Source organism: Osmerus mordax, chromosome 11, assembly GCF_038355195.1.
Source record: "Osmerus mordax isolate fOsmMor3 chromosome 11, fOsmMor3.pri, whole genome shotgun sequence".
NCBI classification, from domain to species: domain Eukaryota; kingdom Metazoa; phylum Chordata; class Actinopteri; order Osmeriformes; family Osmeridae; genus Osmerus; species Osmerus mordax.
The window spans coordinates 15,548,464-15,570,767 of NC_090060.1; the positions used below are offsets into that span (position 1 = coordinate 15,548,464).

General features: G+C 48.3%; 3 protein-coding genes across 3 annotated transcripts in view; 1 reads left to right on the forward strand and 2 right to left on the reverse strand.

Annotated features, from left to right (window-relative positions):
• Positions 1-7,497, reverse strand: part of hnrnpul1 (heterogeneous nuclear ribonucleoprotein U-like 1) — an 8,247-nt gene extending 750 nt beyond the window's left edge. The window contains 21 exon segments of the mRNA XM_067246384.1: positions 1-321; positions 457-624; positions 764-909; positions 1,014-1,283; positions 2,069-2,237; positions 3,479-3,607; positions 3,700-3,824; positions 4,318-4,345; positions 4,348-4,590; positions 4,743-4,855; positions 4,972-5,071; positions 5,541-5,585; positions 5,587-5,681; positions 5,823-5,896; positions 6,012-6,132; positions 6,135-6,253; positions 6,366-6,403; positions 6,405-6,557; positions 6,559-6,599; positions 6,731-6,983; positions 7,449-7,497. The exon segment at positions 1-321 is cut by the window's left edge and continues 750 nt beyond it. Of these exon segments, the coding sequence (XP_067102485.1) occupies positions 205-321; positions 457-624; positions 764-909; positions 1,014-1,283; positions 2,069-2,237; positions 3,479-3,607; positions 3,700-3,824; positions 4,318-4,345; positions 4,348-4,590; positions 4,743-4,855; positions 4,972-5,071; positions 5,541-5,585; positions 5,587-5,681; positions 5,823-5,896; positions 6,012-6,132; positions 6,135-6,253; positions 6,366-6,403; positions 6,405-6,557; positions 6,559-6,599; positions 6,731-6,950 (2,514 nt within the window). The 5' untranslated portion in view covers positions 6,951-6,983; positions 7,449-7,497 and the 3' untranslated portion in view covers positions 1-204.
• Positions 7,498-7,590: 93 nt separating this feature from the next.
• On the reverse strand, positions 7,591-9,239 carry opa3 (outer mitochondrial membrane lipid metabolism regulator OPA3). The gene is made up of 2 exons (XM_067246759.1): positions 9,087-9,239; positions 7,591-8,525 (listed from the first exon to the last, which is right to left on the reverse strand). Exons 1-2 carry the CDS (start codon positions 9,226-9,228, stop codon positions 8,188-8,190), a joined length of 480 nt encoding a protein of 159 aa, XP_067102860.1. The 5' UTR covers positions 9,229-9,239; the 3' UTR covers positions 7,591-8,187.
• A 465-nt stretch (positions 9,240-9,704) lies between these two features.
• Positions 9,705-21,670, forward strand: ppp1r13l (protein phosphatase 1, regulatory subunit 13 like). Its single transcript, XM_067246146.1, is given in 22 exon segments — positions 9,705-9,735; positions 9,738-9,772; positions 9,774-9,831; positions 15,719-15,778; positions 15,877-15,989; positions 16,104-16,400; positions 16,402-16,671; positions 16,673-16,796; positions 17,084-17,109; positions 17,111-17,177; positions 18,256-18,338; positions 18,455-18,565; positions 18,568-18,871; positions 18,991-19,047; positions 19,050-19,171; positions 19,173-19,349; positions 19,351-19,440; positions 19,529-19,666; positions 19,765-19,898; positions 20,031-20,197; positions 20,413-20,606; positions 20,759-21,670. Coding segments are annotated over 22 exon segments (2,694 nt in total). The 3' UTR covers positions 20,795-21,670.
• The last annotated feature ends 634 nt before the right edge of the window (positions 21,671-22,304 follow it).

Genomic DNA, 22,304 nt, shown 5'->3' on the forward strand with positions numbered 1-22,304 from the left:
GTCACACTGAGGAAAGAATGAGGATCCAGAGTAAAGACCAGGGGTGTAGACCAGGGGTCCAGACCAGGGGTGCCGACCAGGGGTGCAGACCAGGGGTGCAGACCAGGGGTGCAGACCAGGGGTCCAGACCAGGGGTGCAGACCAGGGGTGCAGACCAGGGGTGCAGACCAGGGGTGCAGACCAGGGGTGCAGGGGAAGGCTCAGTTACTGGGACCCGGAGGAGGAGCCCTGGTTTCCCTGTCCAGAGTAGTTCCCATACTGGCCATAGTACTGGTTCCACTGGCTCTGGTTCTGATAGTACTGCTGCCACTGCTGGGCATACTGGAGAGAGGGGGCGAGAAAAGAAAATGTAGTTATTGGACAGATACTGTACAGTGAAAAACGTGTTAAATTAATGTTTGCAGTGGCTGGGTTAAAACGTAGTTCGACTAAGGAGTAAGGACCCTGGTTCATTACCTGCTGGTACTGCTGGTCGTAGCTCTGTTGTTGGTTGTATGTCTGTCCAGTGGCAGGTGTCTCGCTGTAGCTCTGGCCGTATCCTGGATACTGGCTGTAGTTGCCGTAGTTATAACCTTGGTTATAGTTCCCCTGGTTGTACCCTTGGTTATAGCCTGGGTTGTAGCTCTAGAGATTGAGAGAGACAGACAGCCCACAGGGTTATTCACAATCCATAAACAGCTGTTGGTCTGCATTTGTGTCAGCTCCTCTCAGGTAGATGAAGGTTTGTGTGTGTGTGTGTGTGTGTGTGTGTGTGTGTGTGTACCTGGTTGTAGCCTTTGTTGTAGGGAGCCTGCCGGTTGTAGCTTCCTCCTGACTGTTGGTTACGGTTGTAGCCTCCTCGGCCATTGGAGCTTCCGTCGCGGTAGTTGCCTTCCCAGCGGCTCTGGTTGTAGTTCCCCCGGTTGTAGCCTAAAGTGAAGAATATACACCGCATTAGCAGTCTACAACGGCACCTCTACTGAACTCCTACAGGAAGGCTTAACTACAGGAGCCCAGGAGAACGGTCTCCTTACCTCCTCTGTACCCACCCCCTCCTCCTCCATTTCCACCCCGGCTCTGGTAGCCCCCCCCACGGGGACCGTCGCGGTTGTCATAGCGCTGGAAGCTTCCGCCACGCCCGTGGAAGCCCCCCTGGCGGTTGTCATAGCGCTTGTCAGGGGGCGGGCCAGCTTTCTGTCCCGCCTCGTTGTACTCCTTCACGAGCTTGCTGGCATCCTCGCGCTGCAGCTCCACAAAGGTCACCTCGTCCAGGAAGTCGCTGGTCTCAGGAAGCACAAAGTTGGCTTGAAGGGGTGACAGCGAGGGGAGGGAGAAAGACAGAGAGGAGAGAGAAGAGAAAGACAGAGAGAGAGAGAGAGACCAGGGAGGGGGTTGTAGTGAAGACCAGAACAGCCACACCACCAGGAGACAAAATGAAACATAATTAATACCATACACAAGCATGGTAAACACTAGAGAATCTAAACTGACAGTGGCTCTTGGATGACAGCTGATGACAGTGAGCGTGTGTGGGTGTGTGTCTGACGAGGTCTGGAACAAACAAAAACATGACCTCCAAAAGGAACCAGGAGGAAACATTTGTTCAAGCAAAAACAACGGGGGAAGAGGGAGAACTTGAAACAAGGACAGATGACAAAAGGAGAGACGGCAGGGTCTGAGGACCTGGCACTGCAAACCAGGGGAGGCCGAAGTCTACAACCGGACTCATTCTCTTTCTCTTCATCAGTCAGTTTAGACAACATGCGTCAGTTTAGACAACATGCGTCAGTTTAGACAACAAGGAAACCCCTTGTGCAATATGGGTCATTTGGATCTATCGTAAAACAGCCCAGCACCTCAGTTTGCAGTGCATTTGGAGGGAGTCTTATGACAAGTGGCAAAGACAGGGCAAAACAAGGAAAGATCAAATTATGGAGGGCCATTAATCATGTGGAGTTTATAAATCTGGCCCAGTTAATGGGGAGAGGGTGAGGGGAGGGGCACCTTCCAAGTTTGATTTCGACACAAAAACATAGAAAAAAAGTAAAGTAGATCTGGTGGATTTTTTTTTTTTTTCACAGATTCCTACCTTTCATTTCTAAAACAGCATGATCGGGAACATCCTTCCCCTGCTCATCAGTTTGCTTTAACGTTCGCTCTTTTAAGTCCTCGTCCGTGGGACACATTACAATAGCCTTGCGTTGAAAACCTTCAAAAGGTCGCATTTTTCGTCTCTGGGCTGATCCATATACATTTGTCTAGCAATGGTGACAAGAAAGTAGAACAAGCTGTTTGTTATTGTTTACTTGTTATGGCTTTGCTTTCCACTGGGGGGGGGGGGGGGGAACTGGAACCCTGTAATGGTCAAGTGAGAGAGGTTGGGCTTGGTCGTCAATCTACGTTTCTACCCTCCTGTGAATTACTGACAGCCTCTCGCACCCTCACAGACTCACCTGGAGACAGCACCATCCAGACTCACCCGTCGCTTTGAGAGACAAAAGGGGACCCCTAAATCCACAGACTATCAAATGGCACTGGATATTTGTTTGGCACTGGAGTGTATCATGAGATTGAAAAGTGAAATTACTATGGGGGGGGGGGGGGGGGGGGAAGCTATGTAGACTTAACAATAAATGAAAAGTAATTATCTTCAGTGTTGACATGCAGTTATGATGATTATGATGACGACAATGTCAAGATTCTAAAGGACACTTTCCTGAATCATACCAATCATAGCATGAAAAGTTAATCAGTATCAACCTGAGAAATTGCTCATAAAAATAAAAAACAATTCCTACCCTGACAGGGTCCCCTTACCTACCTACACTTACCTGCTCCTAATGCAGTTTGTGCATCTGTGCCACAGGTCAGAACACACAGACATCTTACCTGGAGGTACTCACAGTTTCCACGCTTGGATCCAACATCCATTAGACTTACTTACCCAACCAGAAGTTACAAAAACATTACAATAAACGCCCTGAAAAGCTGAAAACGGTTAGTCTTCTCACTTACCTTCAGGTTCAATTCATAAAATAAAACACCCTGGACAGTTCCAACATCTAGCTGTTAAACATACCTTTAAATAGGCTATCAAGACTCTCGTCTATGGTTACCATAGCAACGGAAGTTTTTTTTTTTTTTTTTCTTACTCACCAGTCAGAGTTTACTCGTTTCTCAACATAGTACTGGACTACTTGTACAATACTGGGAGTTCCCAACACGCACAGCATTGGATGTAATGACAGTAATAAGAAGGCATCAAATACGCTGAGAGATGAACGACATTAAAGATCCTGTCACTGTCACAGGAGAGTGTTAACATTACAGTAAACAGCAAGCGACAAGAGGCTGATCAATGCTTCCTCTACTCTATCCTACATTGGTCCCCTGAAAGATAAATAAATAATCCATTAGAGAGGTTGTGAGAATACCGGGGCACACAGAGCAGAGGGTCGTGTATCAGAGCAGAGGGGGAGGAGAGGAGGGGGGGCACTACCTGGTCCAGGATGTAGTTGCGTCTCTTGCGGGCGGCGATCTGGATGAGCCGGTTCAGACACTGGGTGGCCTGCTGGATCAGAAGGTCCCAGCGGCCCGTGTAGTTCCTCTGACGACGTAGACCCATCACCTAGACAACAGAGAACCTCGTTTGGTGACGCTGCTCCCGGACCACAGCTGTGTTTCGTCTACCTCTCCCTTCCACGTTCGCAGAGCTTTCACCTTCATCTTGTCCATGATGGCGTTGGTGCCCAGGATGTTGTACTTCTTCTCCGGGTGGTTCTCAGTGTGCTTCGTGGCCCAGGTGGTCTTTCCACAGGCAGGCAGACCAACCATCATCAGGAGATCTGGGTCAACACACGAGCACAGATAGAGACATTTACATGTAGTCATTTAGCAGACGCTCTTATCCAGAGCGACTTACAGTAAGTACAGGGACATTCCCCCGAGGCAAGTAGGGTGAAGTGCCTTGCCCAAGGACACAACGTCAGTTGGCATGACCGGGAATCGAACTGGCAACCTTCGGATTACTAGTCCGACTCCCTCACCGCTCAGCCACCTGACTCCCAGTCGTGAGACAAGTCACCATCCACCTCTAAATCTCAATCTCAAGAGGTTAGGGAATCGGACTATTATTCAGAATGTTGCCGGTTCGATTCCTGTCCGTGCAGAATTACAATGGTGTCCTTGGGCAAGACACTTCACCCTACTTGCCTCGGGCGGGAATGTCCCTGTACTTACTGTAAGTCGGTCTGGATAAGAGCGTCTACTAAATGACCTAAATGTAAATGTCAATCCACCGGCTGTCAGGATCCTGTCGTTGCCACGGTAGACACAGACGTACCTCACATTCAGATTTGCTAAGCGGGACCCCAGGGTTCCTCTGGTTCTGCGCTCCAGGCTGACGTTCTGGATGAACGCGTAGCCCTCCGGAGCGGGATAGTAGGGCTCCTCCTTCTGGCCGAAGTTGAACTCCACGGCGCAGTTCTTCACCAGGACGTGCGGGAACAGGGCGCGGCCGGCCAGGGTTTCCCGCGGGACACGGAAGGCCACGTCCAGCCACACTCCGTTCTTAGAGAATGCCATCTCCACCTCGTCACCGCTGTCAAAGTCCTGAGGAGGACAGATTGCGCGCAAACGGCGAAACATTTGAGGCTGTCTCCGAACGTTTTCAATGTGTCCAAACTTTTGACTGGTACTGTATGTGTGTATATGTGTGTATATGTGTGTATATGTGTGTGGAGGGGGAATTATCCCGTACTCACGATGTGGCAGCCGATGACGTCGTTTTCACCGAACTTCTCTCCGTAATCTTCAAATTTGCAGTCGGAGGACTTCTTGCCGGTTCCTCCGCATCCAAAGGAAAACGCCTCCTCACCTGAAAACCCCACAGCGGTCACGTCAGGGCTGCAGGTGGAGCAGTGGTCTTTGTGACCGTGTCGCCCGCTGACGTGCACCTGCGTCGTAACTGCTCTGACTGCGCGTTGTCCTTACCAAGCTGCGTACTGCAGGAGTCCAGAGACCAGCCGATCCTGACCACATGGGGATCAGGCTCACTGCTGGGCAAGTGCTTCACCGGGATGTCCTCGATAACCTGGGACAGGTACAGCACATGATATATACATACAGAGCACGCTGTAAGCATGCATTGTGAAGCTGCGTAGAGCCACCTTCGTGATGAATGCTTGAGGTGACGTGTGGTAACCAGTGTTTCCCCTACCATTATATTAGGGGGGGCGCCCGCCCCCCAACGGCACCCCCCGCCCCCCATGGAAGGTCAAGTAAAAAATATATATATATAGCGCCCGATCACAAAATAAGTCATTTAAGGTTACCTTTCTATAAAACAGGTCTATAGCTTGTTCTTTTATTAAACAAACTAAATGGCCTTATGTTATTTATCTTATTTACACGACGGCCATACACGCCGCCCCCCCCCCCCCCCCCCCCCCCCCCCCCCCCCCCCCCCCCCCCCCCCCCCCCCCCCCCCCCCCCCCCCCAAAGCTGTAAACCTAGTGGAAACACTGGTACCGATGGGTTCGGTATCGTCTGCTTTCTAGTACCTTCATCTCGTAACACACACGACCCTGGGTGACGCCGTACGAGGCCCCGTGCTCCCGCCCAGAGGAAGGCGAAGCCCTCGATGGTCAGAGGATAGCCACTGTAGCGATCGCGGGACACTTTGAAGTGCAAGTCGCAGTTGTCTGGGGGGGGGGGTGAGATGAGAATGCGAACAGTGATTACACATAGCTGTGACCATGATCGCTTCCAAGCACCTCCCCTCTTCAAACAGATCATCTTCACTAAAATGCACATGTTAAATGGCGGTAAAGACCTTTACGTACATGTGTCCAGGGCAACAAGGGCATCGTCAAAGTCCTCTTCCTCTTCTTCAGCAGGTGGTTGTGGTGAGCGGGACCTTAAAAAAGACCAATAGATCACCATTCAAATGCACATACCAGAACATGGCTTCCTCAGTCAGTGACTTTCGACCACACAACCTAACTAGCAAAAAGCAGCAAGTGGAGCAGAACTGACCTCTGTCCTCGCGGTGTTCATAGTAGCCGTAGCCCCGGCCCTCATCATACGACCTCTTGCGTCCATACTGTCCGGAGCGCTCTGCCTCCGTCTTGGCCTGCTCTGCCTGCGGGCCTCAAGCTCCTCCCACTCATTGGCGGGCTCTTGCTGGCGAGGATTCTGCTCCGGCTTCGGAACTTGTTGTTGGCACTCAGTGTTCTCCTCTTCCTCCTTTTTCACCTCGGATTTCTTCTCCATTCTGAGACACGGTATAGGGGGCTCGTTTTTAATTTATTCAAGGAGAACATCTTTTGGAAACCACGAGTTGTAGGCTAGGCACAACGGTGAACTTCAGTAACGCGTCTGCTCACCTGGTTTTGATATCAGGGTGCTCCTCCAGTTCGGGCTCGGGTCTTGGGCTCGTGAGGAGTGATTTCGGTCTGGCTCACATCAACAGCTGATGAGAAGTCCGACATCCCAAAGGTCATGGCAGGAGCCAGCTCTCTTTCTGAAACTGTACTTATGGTTTCTCCACCTGATGTCACCTCTGCCCTATCAAAGCCCTTCACCATCTTCACTGCTTTCCTCTTCAGATATTCTTTCATCTGTTCAATACAACAACAACAAATATATATTAATAGGTTACCACTTTTGGCGATGATCCTTTGAATTTGTAAAAATGATTGTGCACATATCACTCTGAAATATTGGCTAATATTGAGGGCGTATTAACTACCTTGGTTAGGAATAGGATCATCCCTCAGTAACCCAGCGGAGCCCGTTCCCAGGTCGCCCGGTGATCCGCTGCCCTCTTCAGGAGCCGCTGTACCGGTGTCAAGAGAGGCCCTGAGCCTCTCCACGAGATCAGCTTTCAGCCCTTTGGTGTCCAGGCCGCGGCGCTGCAGCTCCTCTTTCAACTCATTGACTTTTAGTTTCTTCACGTCAACACTATTCATTGTGTTAATAAACGTGTGCAACTATTTCCTTATCTGCAGACAAATAAATACAAGGAAATTAATGTCATACAATTAGATGGCATGCACTGCACTGGACACAAGGTGACTCATCATGTCAGCAGCACATTCCCGGACCCTTCTGTGAGAGTCTAGTAGAGGCTAGCTTAACTAACTTTGTTAAAGCAATGCTTGCTTGTTAGCTAGCCTAATTACGCCTGCAAATCTCTCCGGCTGATGTAATCGCGCACGCCGACATCTGTGGTTGAAATGAGCAAGAGCTAAGTGTTTATTTTACGATACCCGCAGTGTGATAGCTACTGCTGCTGACACTGACAGCTAACCATAGAAACCAGCAGGCCGATGCCTGGTCCTGCTGCACCAAACACTGTTAAGAGCTGCAAATAGGTTACACGAACAAGTATTCACTAAAACGCAACAACGTCATTGCTTTAAAAACAATTCCTTGCTAAGAACGTACTGCAGTAGATTCAATTTTACCGTTGGTGACTTCTCCCTATAAAGTAGCCTAGCTGTCTTAATACATAGCATAAAACCTATGTCAACAGATGCTTACCGCCACCTACTGGAGAGTCATCGTTGTAGACTTGAGTTTGGAGAAGGAACACAAACACACTTCACATACACTTGAACATTAAGTTTTATTTTACATCATTAATTTACAATTGTATGCACACGCCACAGGCACCGTTAATACACACTCTTGAACTAGTGCATGGATCCAGTGTGTAGACAATACACATCTTTAGGTGAGGAAGAGAATTGTGAATGAAATGAAATATGTGGGGGAAAAACACCTCTTATTTGTTCTACCATTCTGTAATTCCATATCCAACTAAAATAAAACAGTTAAAGGAATTATGTTTATAATCATAAGTGCTTATTTCACCAAATTACAAAAGGGCACGATATGTTGAAATAATTCCTGTATGGTGCCTTTTGTCAATCATGCTTAGAGAATTGAATATAAACCATGAATATCATAGCAGATCGTTTTCACAACTGGTTGTTCAAACAGGTGCAGATGACGGTACACAATGCACTAGTATGCGTATCGATCTGTAACCATCTCTTGCGGAAGGGCAGATCCATATAGGTAGCAGAGATTTAAAGGCTGTGTAACTAACATGGAAGTGCTGTCCTGTACCGTACTGTTGTACACCCTTCACCACACACAGAATAACAAACATCCTTGTCACTCAGCCAATAACCCTTTATATCATTTTGAAACGGTAGCAGGTGCAGCAGGAAAGGATAGCATTAGCCTGTTCATCTCTCTGAGCTGGGCATCTAGTGTCTCTGTGGTTAGGGCGAGCTCTCCCAGCTGAGTCTGTAGGCTAGTGATGGTCTCGTTTAGCTCGTCTTCCTTGCGTCGCGAGTTCATGGCTTGCCGGCTGTATTCCAACACCATACAGCCGCCGCCAATTACAAAGATGATGGCCTCTCCCACCAGCTCTGCCCCCAGTTCGGCTGCTGCCTCCTCATTCAGGGGCTTGATGGTGGAGGCTCGGAAACCCATGATCCTCATCTTGGTCCTCATCTCAATCCAGTGGTATACTGAATAGAGAATACATACAATAAATAATTTGGCAGTGCTTCTACGATAGGCTGTGGTACTTCAAGTTAAGTGGCTTTGATAACAAGGCTAACACTAATATTCATGTGGAGATTTGTTGAGAGTTGGGCATGTTGGTGTTATTAAATATACGGTTCACATATTTATGTTGAATTCATACAACATTCGCTTGTTTCAAACGAACGTTTTTCAGAGAGCTGGTCATTCCTATTTGTATCGTCCTAACCTTACTAGCTTTAGTTGAAATACTGTCAAAGCGAAATAGCTAGTCACCGCTGTTCAAAAGGCACTTTCAAAGGATTCATTCCACCTCAATGACAAACGCGTTCCCACACTGAAAACAGCCCCATTGGGTAACACCTCTTTCAATCACAAAAATACACCCATTTAAGACTACACCCATGTAAACGATTGGCTGAAAAGCAGTGACAGGTGAATCTCATTGGTTATCGTCAAAGGGCAGTCATCCCGTGTTGCGTGCAATCTCTGGGTGTCAGAGACAGAGGCAACACAAACATGGTATATAGACTACAATTACTCACACTGTGCCGGTGGAAGGCATACATAATTCTTGAAGAACTCGCTTCTTCGAGCTCCTGCCTTAATCCTGTTCGCCACAGGTTTGCTCATTTGCCGTACACCAAGGTAGAGCAGCTTGGCGATAGGGAAGGCACCAACCACCATCTTGACGGAAACACTTCACGGAGGGGCGGGACAAAGAGGTGACAGTGCGACGTGATTTTAATATTCATGACGTTCGGTTGAAACACACCCACTTCAGTAATCTTGTTCACTTCGTCACTATTAAATTCATAATTTAGTTAACTGGTTGAAGTTAAAAAGCCGGTACGATTAACCTTTGTTTCCCATTTATGCTTCTAAATCTGCAAGGGAGATGGTTTCTCCAGTAGCCTGTATTGTTTCAGTAGCCTATGTTTATGTTTCAGAACATGTTTCTCATAGCCTACATAAATATTAAAATGCATAGAAGAACACATGATCTAAAATGCGTTTGCTAGATGCGACCACTGGAGGGTAGGCTTACCTGCGCCAGCTGTGACGAAGAACAGCTGGCTCGGGTTACAGCAACGCAGCAGACAATGTGGGTTGGACTATGAACGTACCAAAATAACTTGCTTTACTCAAAACGCATTGACTGAATGCCTCAACTTAATACCTCCTTAAACAGTTTCTAAAGACAAAGAGGGATTGTTCCTCCTTCAGAAAACGGTCGTCTTTCAGGTGAAGATCGGCTGTTGTTTGTACGAAGACGGCAGGTTTTGGGGGGTAAGGAAGGCTTTATTTAGAAGTTCAGTTGGATAGAGTCGCAGCATGACAAGTAGGCTATATAGCCCACTTAAGGATCGTTTCTTAGTTGAGAAGGCCAATAGACTATTGTTTCTGTTGTTTCTGTATTGTTTATCTGTATGTTTTAAAAAGAGATACCTTACTGTGAGCATTGAGGCGTGAATGGTGAATGTGATGAGGACCGCAGCTTTCTTGAACTAATGAAAGTCAGATGTTCTCAATGCTCAAAACATGGATCAAGCCATAGAGTGGCCTGCAGGCTAGACATTTAAAGTCCGCAAGTTTACGATGGATAGTATAGCCGTGCAATCATCTCAACTAGAATATCTTTTTATTTTTAATTAAAGACGGTGAAAAGAATGACATTTGATCAAACCATTTGATAAAATTGTTGAAAACATTTCAACCAACTTGAAAAAAGTGCCTGTGAAGTTAATAGTTTTACAAGGGAGTCAGTTGGCTGAGCGGTGAGGGAGTCGGGCTAGTAATCCGAAGGTTGCCAGTTCGATTCCTGGTCATGCAAATTGACGTTGTGTCCTTGGGCAAGGCACTTCACCCTACTTGCCTCGGGGGAATGTCCCTGTACTTACTGTAAGTCGCTCTGGATAACTGCTAAATGACTAAATGTAAATGTACCTCGTTGGATCACTTAAATTGTCATGGCGTGTCTCCAAGCTAAACCAGCCGGACAGCATTGCCTTTAATGCCGGTTATTTTCTCTAACCTGCCATAGGAATTTCCATCAAACATAAATCTCTTGTCACACACATGACCCACTAACCAGATCTGAAGAGTTTCTATACAAACTTTTCAAACTTTCTAACACTTAGTTCATTATGGTTCTGTGTGTGTGTGTGTTTGTGTGTGTGTGTCCGCTAATCCTGGTAGGCTACTATCAATATTTAGTCTGTGCTGCTTTTACTGGTAGTATAACATAATAGTTTCCCCCAATGCTACTCTGCAGAGCTTGTGCAAACAATGTTTGGTGTGGATGTTAGATATGCCATGTAATTTCCCTGGAATGCCAAGCGTGGGACATGGTGTGAAATGGAGAGATTCCTTAGTCACATGCTGGCATAAAGGATGTGTGTGGTTTTGGGACCTGATCAGTATAGTTGGGGTGTGAGCATAAATCAAGAAATGTCCAATAAGTCACTCATCCTAACTTTGGCTGCAGAGTTACTTGTGTGTGGGAGAGTGAATGTGGTTGAGAAATATTTACAGTCACTATAATTTCCGATGGGTGTCTAAAATAAGAACAGTGACTGTGTACGTTTTGTTTTAAGCCCACATGCGTAAGACATTGCTTCCTTTCAATGAATTGGGTGGAGTGTCGTTGGTTAGAGTGAGGTTGCTTTTTTTAATGACCCATTGTGGTAGGATGTATCAAGAGCGAGGGTGTGGTATCTGAATCCATAGTCGTGTATCTTTAGCAATTATTTCACTCTATAGACATCCTGCATAGACACTCTACATAGACATACACACACTTACTTTGACGTTTGGGTCATGGCTCAAAACATTTCTTTTTAAACCTGTGGAACCCTTACGATACAAAGTTTCTGTCAAGTCATGTTGTGGATCATAGTCTAACCTCAGACGATTATCTTGGAAGAATTCAGACCCTCAACCACCAACGGACTAACTGTCAGACACACCTGATTAATAACTGGTCTCTCTTCCCCAGTGCGGAGACACGCATTCCTGATATGTTACGCAATGTCGGAGCACAGCACCACTTACCACTTACCTGTGTTAATGCTTGATAGTATATGTAAGACGGTTCCATAGAGTCAAATGTTTGTTTAGTTTTGCACTGACCTCTGACAGATATCTCATGACAAGATTTAAAAGGTGCTAGAGTAACAAATCATTTAAACCCATCCAAGATAAACAAGGTGGCCTCTGATGAATTGCTGCAACATGGCAGGGTGTCTGCTTAGTGATCTGAAAGAGCGTCAACCAGAATTTCAAGCTTGCCTGTCAAGAGCTGCAAGAGTCTTATGTGAAACATCAGACGTGTTCTAGCTTGGGTTAACTGTGTCAGGTGGACATTATCCAGAGGAATGTCAATGTAACAGTCAGGGGCTGGAGGGTCGCTGGATGAGATCCCATGGGAACAGTCCTGTGGGATGTTGTGTCTGCCAGCTAGCCTACACTGCCTGGTCCAGTGTCTCCAGAGAAAGGGTGAGTCTGGAGAGGAAAGGTGCTGGCGTGGGTAGACGAAACTGAAACGGGACACGTAGGAAATGAATGAAAGGATGGGGGGGAAATAAGAAACTGAAGAGAAACCAGAGGATCTGCCTGACATTTGTAATCACGAGCCCTGGAGAGAAAAAAGAAAGAGAGAAAGAGAGAGAGAGAGAGAGAGAGAGAGAGAGAGAGAGAGAGAGAGAGAGAGAGAGAGAGAGAGAGAGAGAAAGGAATGGAGGGAGTGTTTGTAGTCATTATGGACACACCCTAGGATTCTGTTAAGGGTAGCCTATTGTTGTCTCTAATCCTTTAATATCTCTTCACTTCCCATAGTCGACCTCCAGCTTCTCCCCTCTCATCTGCCTCTGATGACAGAGCTCTAATGGGACCAGCTGTCACATGGCCCAGTAGGCAGACCTTGAGGAGGTCTACATAACCAGCGCAAAGGTGTTGCATGCAGACATGTTTCATCATAAAAAACAAGTGTGTTCAGTACCGGAGGCACTGAATCAAGTCCCCCAGCATACTTTAACACGCCAAGAGACATTTTTTGAAGAACGCTGAAGGACGGAGAAGGGTAGCAAAATCAGAGGGAGTATGGAAGGGAGAAAGAGAGAGATAACAGGGTTAAATTAGTTACTGAGTAGAGAGCAAGAGCTGGTATGTTTGAATGACTCATATGAGTCATGGAGAGAGAGAATGACAGAGAGACAGAACGAGTGTGGGAAGGAGAGACAGAGAGGGAGAGAAAGTGAGAGACAGAGAGAGAGAAAGTGAGAGACATATAGAGAGAGAGAAAGTGTGAGACATAGACAGAGAGAGAAAGTGAGAGACATAAAGAGAGAGAGAAAGTGAGAGACAGAGAGAGAGAGAGAAAGTGAGAGACATAGAGAGAGACAGAAAGTGAGAGACAGAAAGGGAGTCTTCTGTGTGCGCTGCTCTCGGAAAACACAGATAAGCTGAACAGCAGTGGTCCCAGGCTGTGCTGTAACCCTCATTGGACGGAGGGGTGTGGAATGTGAACACGAGGCCTGTCTGTAGACACACTCTACTCTGTTTAACCCTCATGCTGCCTTCGGGTCACATGACCCAAAGGTTCATAACGAACCATCGTTGTGTTTACCCAATTTTACCCAATACAAAAACAAATTAAAATAATTTTCTTTTAACCTTTGCAATGTGGGGGGTCTGAGACAGCCTAGCTGTTAAAAGAAAATGATTCACTTTGTCTTTGTATGCGGTAAATCTGTCGCAATACGACGGTGGGTCACAATGACTGATGGGTCAGAATGACCCGAAGATAAAACAAGGGTTAAGGAGAGCAGACCAGACACAACAGTGTTGGATGTTCAGTAGATCTGTCTGACCACCTCCACTTGATCTGGTATCCTGATCCACCTTAGCATTACTGGAGACAGCTGATCCTCGCAGGTTTTTGTGTATGTGGCGTGCAGAGATGGGAAGTAACGAAGTTCTCCTCCTATCTCCTTTCCTCTCCTTTCCTTTCACTTCACGTGTGGGGAAAAAAAGATTGAAAGGTTGAAAAAATTAGTTTGGAAAATAAAGATTTGGAAGTTGAAAAAAATATTTTCATGATCAAAACAAGTTTGCATCACTGATGAGTACTTGGTGAGGACTCTACTATACTCAGTACTGTACTCTATTGTACTCTGCTTTACTCTACTATGTTTTAGGCTCTCCTTTCCCATCTCTCATGGTGTGTGGGTGGATCGATGTCCGTACAATGACCTGAGCAGTTGCAGTATGTGTTCATCCGGGGCAGTAACCTTCCTGTTATTAGAGTGGAACCTTTTTTATACATGATGATTCTTGCCTTGAGAACAAGGTTGTTGCGACAAGTTCAGGTTTCGTCCTTAAGGGATTCAGACAACAGCGCCAACATCCGAGACAGCCAGCATGTCGTTATAGGAGGGGAGTTCTTTTTTGGAATGTTTCTTATTGTGGAGCATTTATTAGTCTGGATTGAGTCACCTGTGACAGCACACTATGTCTGCTTTGACCACCGCGCTACGTGATGCTGACAGAGGGCAATTCTGAGAGCTCACAGGCTTGGCCTGACTTACTCACCTGCGGAAAGACAGACACACACACACACACAGCTGTCTGTCTGAGGCTTGGTGTACTCCTGCTTTGTTCTGTCCTCTGTGAGACTAGCAGTTAGTATGCAACACCTGTCTGTGGCTGAGCACTGAGGGTCTAGTCATCTGAGATTACTACAGGGAACAGATGGTTCTATCCGACATTTACATTTTACATTTAGTCATTTAGCAGACGCTCTTATCCAGAGCGACTTACAGTAAGTACAGGGACATTCCCCCGAGGCAAGTAGGGTGAAGTGCCTTGCCAAGGACACAACGTCATTTGGCACGGCTGGGAATCAAACTGGCAACCTTCAGATTACTAGCCCGACTCCCTCACCACTCAGCCATCTGACTCCTCAGATGTCTATCCTATGACTGGAGATTATTCAGATTGAGAACTGGACCATTGTTATTTTAGGAGTGTTCATGGGGTTGGACAATGTTCATATGACCACATTGCTTGCAAAATTACTGTATGCATGACATTCGAATATTATTAACAGTAGGGGAAATATTGTCTGTCAAGGTATTGTGTCTTGTTTGAACAGGTACAAGGTGTGCCTAGAAAGAGAGTCAGAGGTTAGGGGAAGGGCAGGTGCGTAGGAGCTAGATAATAGGGGAGGAACTCAACAGTTGTGCTCCTGACGAAACCTGAGTCAGCTGTTTGATTCAATTAGATTAGATTAGAAATTTTGTAATTGCACAGGTACTGAGTCAACGAAATGCCGTTAGTACTGTCACTGGAGGAAGGTGTGTGAGGGGGGGTGACCAGGGGGGCTATTACCGTGGTGCAGAGTTCAGCAGGGTAACAGCCGCAGGGAAGAAGCTGTTCCTGAACCTGCTGGTCCGGGAACGGAGGGGCCTGTAGCGGAGGAGGGCAAACAGTCTGCAGCTGGGATGGGAACTGTCCCTGACGATGCCACCCCTGACCATGCCATCCCTGACAATGCCGCCCCTGACCTTACCGTCCCTGACGATGCCACCCCTGACCATGCCATCCCTGACAATGCTGCCCCTGACCTTACCGTCCCTGACGATGCCACCCCTGACCATGCCATCCCTGACAATGCTGCCCCTGACCTTACCGTCCCTGACGATGCCACCCCTGACCATGCCATCCCTGACAATGCTGCCCCTGACCTACCGTCCCTGACGATGCCGTCCCTGACCATGCCATCCCTGACGATGCTGCCCCTGACCATGCCATCCCTGACAATGCTGCCCCTGACCTTACCGTCCCTGACGATGCCGTCCCCGACCATGCCATCCCTGACGATGCTGCCCCTGACCATGCCATCCCTGACAATGCCGCCCCTGACCATGCCGCGGCAGGGACGGCATCGTCAGAGACGGCATGGGTGAGCTTTGATGGAAATTAAGTTTAGTCGCATGTAATACTGTACATGGAGTGACAACTCGTTGAATCTTGTGTCGGTGGAGCAAAACACAAATATTAGTTGCATAGATTCAATGCCTGAATGTCAAACAGCTACTGGATTTGAATAATCCCAATGCCCTTTGTTTGACTACTGAACTCTTGTCCTCCTTGTTTTCACATATTTGTTTAACAGGAGCCAGACGCCACCACTTAGCCATGAGCTCACACAGTAGCTATGGAAGCAATATGCTGTGTGAGTACCAAGTCTCATATCTTCATATCTATGCATGTCCACAAACATTCTTTTCCCGCTCTCATGTTTTTGTGTTGGTGTTTGTTCAATATGTTCAGTCCAGACCATGAATGAAGACCTGAATGCATCCCTGGCCACAGCGGATGAGCTGTCCAGAGAATTTAACTCTCTCCTGCAGGACGTCACTCCTAGTGACCCACCAGTGTATAAGGTACAAACAGAAATCCTGAGTGTAATAAGTTACAGCTGTGTGTGTGTGTCTGTGTTGTGTAAGAGTGCCTGTCTGTGCAAGTCCCTGACACCCTCGCGCTCTCCCTCCCTGCAGTCTGCCAGTCAGTCCAGTTCCTCAGCCCCACCCCTGCCGTCTACAGCCCCACCCCTGCCATCTACAGCCCCACCCCCTGCCGTCTACAGCCCCACCCCTGCCATCTACAGCCCCACCCCTGCCATCAACAGCCCCACCCCTTCCGTCTCCAGCCCCACCCCTTCCGTCTCCAGCTCCACCTTCAGAGAGGCGAGTGTTGGCGGTGGCACCAATAGCACCTTGATGCCCTACTCTACCAACTCTGGCTCCCGGGACTCCCTCAACTCCAGCACCAGGAACAGGCCCTCGTCCCCCATGGTTCCCCCCCCACCAGCTCACTCCCCCTCAGGTCCGTAGAGACAGCTACTCCACCTCCCCTCGCCCTGGCTCAGACTCTGCCTACTCCTATGGTCAGATGACCCCTCCCAACCTATCCCCTCACACCCAGAGGCGCAAGCAGCCTCACAGCAGGAGCCCCTCCAGCTCTCTCAGTTACATGGAAACAGGCTCCTCCTCCTCCATCGCCAAAATTCCCTCCTATGACCAATCATATCGGACCACGGCACACCCCTCCCCCACTCTGTTGGCCCCCGTATGACCCCTCCCAAATGGGACGCAGGTCGCCGCAGCCGGACAGAAGCTCTTCCCCTAGTCACTTCAGCCAATCAGCATCCAGCACTCTGCCCCGGAACTTTATCCCATTCAAATCGGCTGGTGAGTATTGGCTGTGGAATGGCATGTATACAGCAGTCCAAACTCTGTCGTAACCTGAACATACTGCACAAGTGAGAAGATAAGTGTGCCAACGTGTTCCAGTGTGTCAGAATTTACATTCATTTTCTCTCTCTCTCTCTCTCTCTCTCTCTCTCTCTCTCTCTCTCTCTCTCTCTCTCTCTCTCTCTCTCTCTCTCTCTCTCTCTCTCTCTCTCTCTCTCTCTCTCTCTCTCTCTCTCTCTCTCTCTCTCCTCTCTCCTCTCTCTCTCTCTCTCTCTCTCTCTCAGATGATAGTTTGCATAGGCCAAAGAACCCCTGCCAAGTGGAATGAGACAGATCTGGACATGTCATATGAGAAGAAAACACACCACACCTATGATAGTGAGTTCTACACACAAACACACGGACGGAAACATTTACTGACATGTGTGTGCATGGTGCATAACTCCGTCCGCTTAAGGCTGCAGATACGACAGAGTTATGTCCTCTTGCACACACTGTGAACGCACGTTGCATTGCATGTTGTTCGTCTGTCTGGAAAGGGACTAAATGTTGCACTTACGATTGTGTTGCACAATGGACACTATTGTTGAATTGTAGTTAAGTAATTGAGATATTGTCGTTGCACTGGACTGCGTTATTTTTGTTCCCCATGCCTGGTAGCGGAGATGTGGCTGCTTTGCGATGTGGCAAAGTAAATACAGAGCCTTCCTGGACTCTGACCACCAAATACTGTAGAACTATGCACTTCTGATCCATCTTCTGCTATACTTTCTAGATTATACGCACTATTTATATGTCACTTCGTCTTAAATGGAAACGTAGAAGAGTTCTGCAACAGAGGGCCTTGAGAGAAGCAGCAATGTTTCTCAGAAAAAAACAAGCTCACTGTCTCGCCTATAAATAAACATGCTTACATTTACAACATATTCATTTAGCAGACACTTTTATCCCACGTACAAATAGTGCATATACACAGTCATCTGACCTGATTGATTCATTTGGAAGCATACTGTGGCAATTTCCACAACACACACTCATTAATAGGGAGCAATTAATACAACTCTCACAGTGAGCAGTAGTTAGCATTAACTCTCTTACAGTGAGCAGTAGTTAGCATTAACTCTCTTACAGTGAGCAGTAGTTAGCATCAACTCTCTTACAGTGAGCAGTAGTTAGCATCAACTCTCTTACAGTGAGCAGTAGTTAGCATCAACTCTCTTACAGTGAGCAGTAGTTAGCATCAACTGTCTCACAGTGAGCAGTAATTAGCATTAACTGTCTCACAGTGAGCAGCAGTTAGCATTAGTTGTAGGTGTGAGCACTGTGAGCAAGATGGGTGTTTAAAACTCAACACACTGAGAAAGAAGCACTGTAAATTTGTTCTGGAGGCCGTGCGCGGTGCTGCTAGGACACCGTGTGAACTTTGTGCTGTTAACATTGCACCTTCCTGTTACAGAGACTGAGTGGATGAGGCCGTTGGTGCCAAACAGTAACTGGAGAGAGTCCAACCTCGACGGCCCTCCCCTTTCCTCGAAAAAGGTCCGTGCTTGTGCCTGTGTGTGCCTGCCTACATGTTGGTGTTTGAATACGAAAACGAACCGTTAACAAACCACTCATTTTGATTTGTACATTAAGCCGTTGCTTCCTCCTCTCAGGAAGCCCTTCCTTTCTCCCCCCACGGACCCTACGCGTCTCTCCCACGCAACACCCGTATCTCGGTCCCTCCAGACCACGCCTCCCCCACCCAGTCCCCCTACCACCCCCCCGCCCATCATCTCCCCGCATCTCCATCCCCCCCATGGCTCCCCAGTCTCGGCCACGCCGGCCCATCCCCCTGTCCGTCATCATGAGGCTGCAGAACCCCCACTGGGCCTCAGCCCCCACACACCACCCCAGAGCCATGGAGGGCGTGGCTGACAAGGGCCTCTACCGGCAGCTCCAGTCTGCGTTCCAGTCTCAGTTCCATCCCCAGGCCCAGCCCCTGCCCCAGCCTCTGCCACGAGAGTACCTCCAGCAGCTCCAGCCTCGGCCCCAGCCTCCAGAGCAGAGGCAGCCAGCGTACTACGGAGAAGGTAAAGGGCTACGTAATCGTGCCTATTATAACCTGTAGATATTTTACTGTTCGGTGTTTACAATCTTCATCAAACTCTTAATAATGGCACGGAATGGTATCATAATGGCGTCCCTATAGTGCTGAACCCTGGGGATGTGGACGCTGAGTTGGAGAGGCTGGATTCTCAGCAGCAGCCCACCCTCCCGTCTCGGAGGGTGGGGTCAAGGCCCCCGCCCCCCGGCCTCTCAGCCCCACGCGGCTGCAGCCGGTGGTGGACCATGAGGCCCAGCCCCAGGACCAGGTGATCCCAGACCTGGAGTGAGCTGCTCCGCATCCGGGCCGAGATCCCCCGCGCCCTGAAGAGGCGGGGCTCCATGGACCCGTCCCAGCCCCTGAAGAAGCCCAGCGTCCAGCTCCCCACCCAGTACAAGCAGATCATCAACAAGCTGTTCCACAGGAAGCACCTCCACCTCAAGGGGGAGGCGGGGAGCGAGACACAGCAGCTCGTCCGAGGGAGAGGAGAGCTCCAGCCCCTCGTCCCCGGATCCAGCCCCCATCACCAGCCCCCCCATCCCTGCAGAATACAGGGTAGGACAGGAGCCTCTCCTGGTTCATGGGATTTCTTCTTCTTCTCCATCTCCTTGTACCTTAAATTGGATGTGGTTGGTGTTGCCAGGGTTACCATTCGATTCTGCGACGCTCCAGTCGTGAGCATAAGAGCTCCGGTCGCAGAGCCCGGCTAAGCCCCCTGGTCCTCCTGCTGGACGGGTCCCTGGTGGGAGAACTGGAGACAGTGCAGCGGGCTGTGCAGGAGGTGTGTGTGTGTCTGTGTGTGTGTGTGTCATCCTGGTCCCTGTCTATGTGTAGTTTGATCACATGACTAAAGTTCCTCCGCTGTCCTCTTCTCGATAGATGAGTGATCCCAGCCAGCCTAACGACGAGGGCATCACTGCCCTCCACAACGCCATCTGCGGAGGGCACTACAGTGTGGTGGACTTCCTGGTCCGCATCGGCGCCAACGTCAGCGCTCCTGACAGCCACGGATGGTAACGGCGCACACACACACGTTGTTCCGCGTGTTGTTGTCGATCCAGGTGGTTGTGTGGGGCTACTTGGGTCGAGGTGTTTGGCGTCTCTGAGCAGTGGTCCTCCCCCCCCCCCCCCTCCCCCCACTGCAGGACCCCCCTGCACTGCTCCGCTTCCTGTAACGACCGGCCTCTGTGCGAGTTCCTGGTGAGGAACGGTGCGGCCGTCATGGCCGTCACAGAGAGCGACGGAGCGTCCTCCTCGCAGAAGTGTGACCCCTACGCTGTGGGCTTCGAGGAGTGTGAGAGCTTCCTGAGGGGTGAGGAGGGCACGCACACAAACACAACACACACAACACAACACACACCACAACACAAACACACACAACACAAACACACACAAACACAAACACACACAACACAAACACACACAACACAAACACACACACATGGGACTCGGGTCACACCTCATAACATAATTATTCAATTTCCTGTGGGTGTATGTTTGTGCCTGTGTGTACGTGTGTGTGGTCAGGTGTGGAGGAGGCCATGGGTGTGGAGAACAGTGGGGTGGTGTACGCCCTGTGGAGCTACTCCTCCCAGGCTCCAGACGAGCTGAGTTTCAAGGAGGGAGACATGGTGACCATCCTGCAGAAGCCCGAGGGGGTGGACTGGTGGTGGGCCTCCCTCTGCGGGCGTGAGGGCTTCATCCCAAACAACTACTTTGGGGTGAGATACAGACCAGACACATTCTCACACACACACACACACATACACACACCCAGATCACGTTGCCTGGTTCAGAATCCTCTTTGAGGAATTTGTTAGAGGAATAGTGTCAACAAAACGATGAAAAGTGTCCTTTTTTTTTCTTCCGGCAGCTCTTCCCCAAAGTTCGTCCTAAATCGCTCTGCTAGTTCAGCGAGGGGATGTTGCTGAAGAAGAGCTCTACCTGTCACCGAAGATAACCTTATCAACAGCATATACGCCTAATCAGAGAGAAATATTCTGGTTATCTTTTTGTTTTCTTGTAGGCCATGGTACAGGCATGTCTTTATCAAGCTGTAACTGGTGAGCCAGTGGGGACTGTTTGTTTCGAGGGCCAGGGCCTCCCAGCTGCCGATACACAACTGAAATGACTCTCTGGAGAGCTCTCTGTGTGTTTGGATGCCCCTTGGGAGCAGCAGTATTCCTTTCTGTCTGGTCTACAGTGCTGGGTTTGTATCTGCTCCTTTGATTGGTCCTCAGCAACCGTTAGTGGCAGTATCTCCTTATTTGATTGGTCCTCAGTAACCGTTTATGACATAAGGGGTGTTGGAGTAATCTACTCTTGGGGTTACACGTTTTATAATGTGCCTTATTTCTTTTGAACGTTTCAGACTGATTACCCTTCATTGCTTATGGGTAGTGACTGACGTTGCTTGACTTCATGAAAGAGTATTATACTTCTGTTAACTTGGAATAATTGCTTAGTTTTCAGAAAAGAATAACTATATATTATATGATCAAATAACTAGGACAATTATAACCGCGGTGTCAATCTTAATTTTAAATCTGCTTCTTTGTCATAGACTTCATCAGAGAGAATCTGGTGAGGTACCTCCTTATAGTGAAAATCATCTGTTGGTGGATTTGTGTTTAGGTGTGTGTGTATGTATGTGTGTGTGTGTGTTTCTAAGAATTTAGTTGAACGGGATTTTGCATGACAAAAATGTTACACATTGAATAAAACATTTGGTGAAATGTAAAACTGTATATGGTGCATCTGAAATAAAGCCAGTTTGTGGTCCTTTGCGATTCTCCGTCTCTCTTCTTCTGATGTTTTGACAGCATGCCGAGTAGCTCCAGGATTAGAAGAGTCTGTTGCTGCAGGAATCCTGCTTGGCCAGTAGGTGGCATCACCAGCCACACAAAACCACAGACAACAAACTGTATGTTTTTTTGGTGGTTTTTAGTTTTATGCTTCGTAGTTAGGTCCAGGATACATTTAAATAGACGCATCGCTAAGCCATCCCAAGATCTCTCTGCCTTGGTTACGAATGTTGTCAGTTTTCTAAACTGTATTCTCTTTTAAAGTCTCTGAATTCCCACTGTGTCTAGAGAAGAGCAACCATACAAGTTAATCCGTTGTAATTCATTAACACCACATCTATTTTGACACAATCAAAGACAGAAAAGCCACAGTTGTGACCACACAGGCACACATATCACACAAACACGCATACACAGACCCAGTCACACAGTTACACACACACACAGTCACAGTCACACAGTTACACACACACACAGTCACAGTCACACAGTTACACACACACACAGTCACAGTCACACAGTTACACACACACACAGTCACAGTCACACAGTTACACACACACACAGTCACAGTCACACAGTTACAAACACACACAGTCACAGTCACACAGTTAC

Coding starts and splice junctions, on each gene's coding strand:
- opa3 (XM_067246759.1), bottom strand. CDS start 9,228: ATGGTGGTTGGTGCCTTCCCTATCGCCAAGCTGCTCTACCTTGGTGTA. Junction 8,526..9,086: donor ATGCCTTCCACCGGCACAGT/GTGAGTAATTGT, acceptor TTCTCTATTCAG/TATACCACTGGATTGAGATG.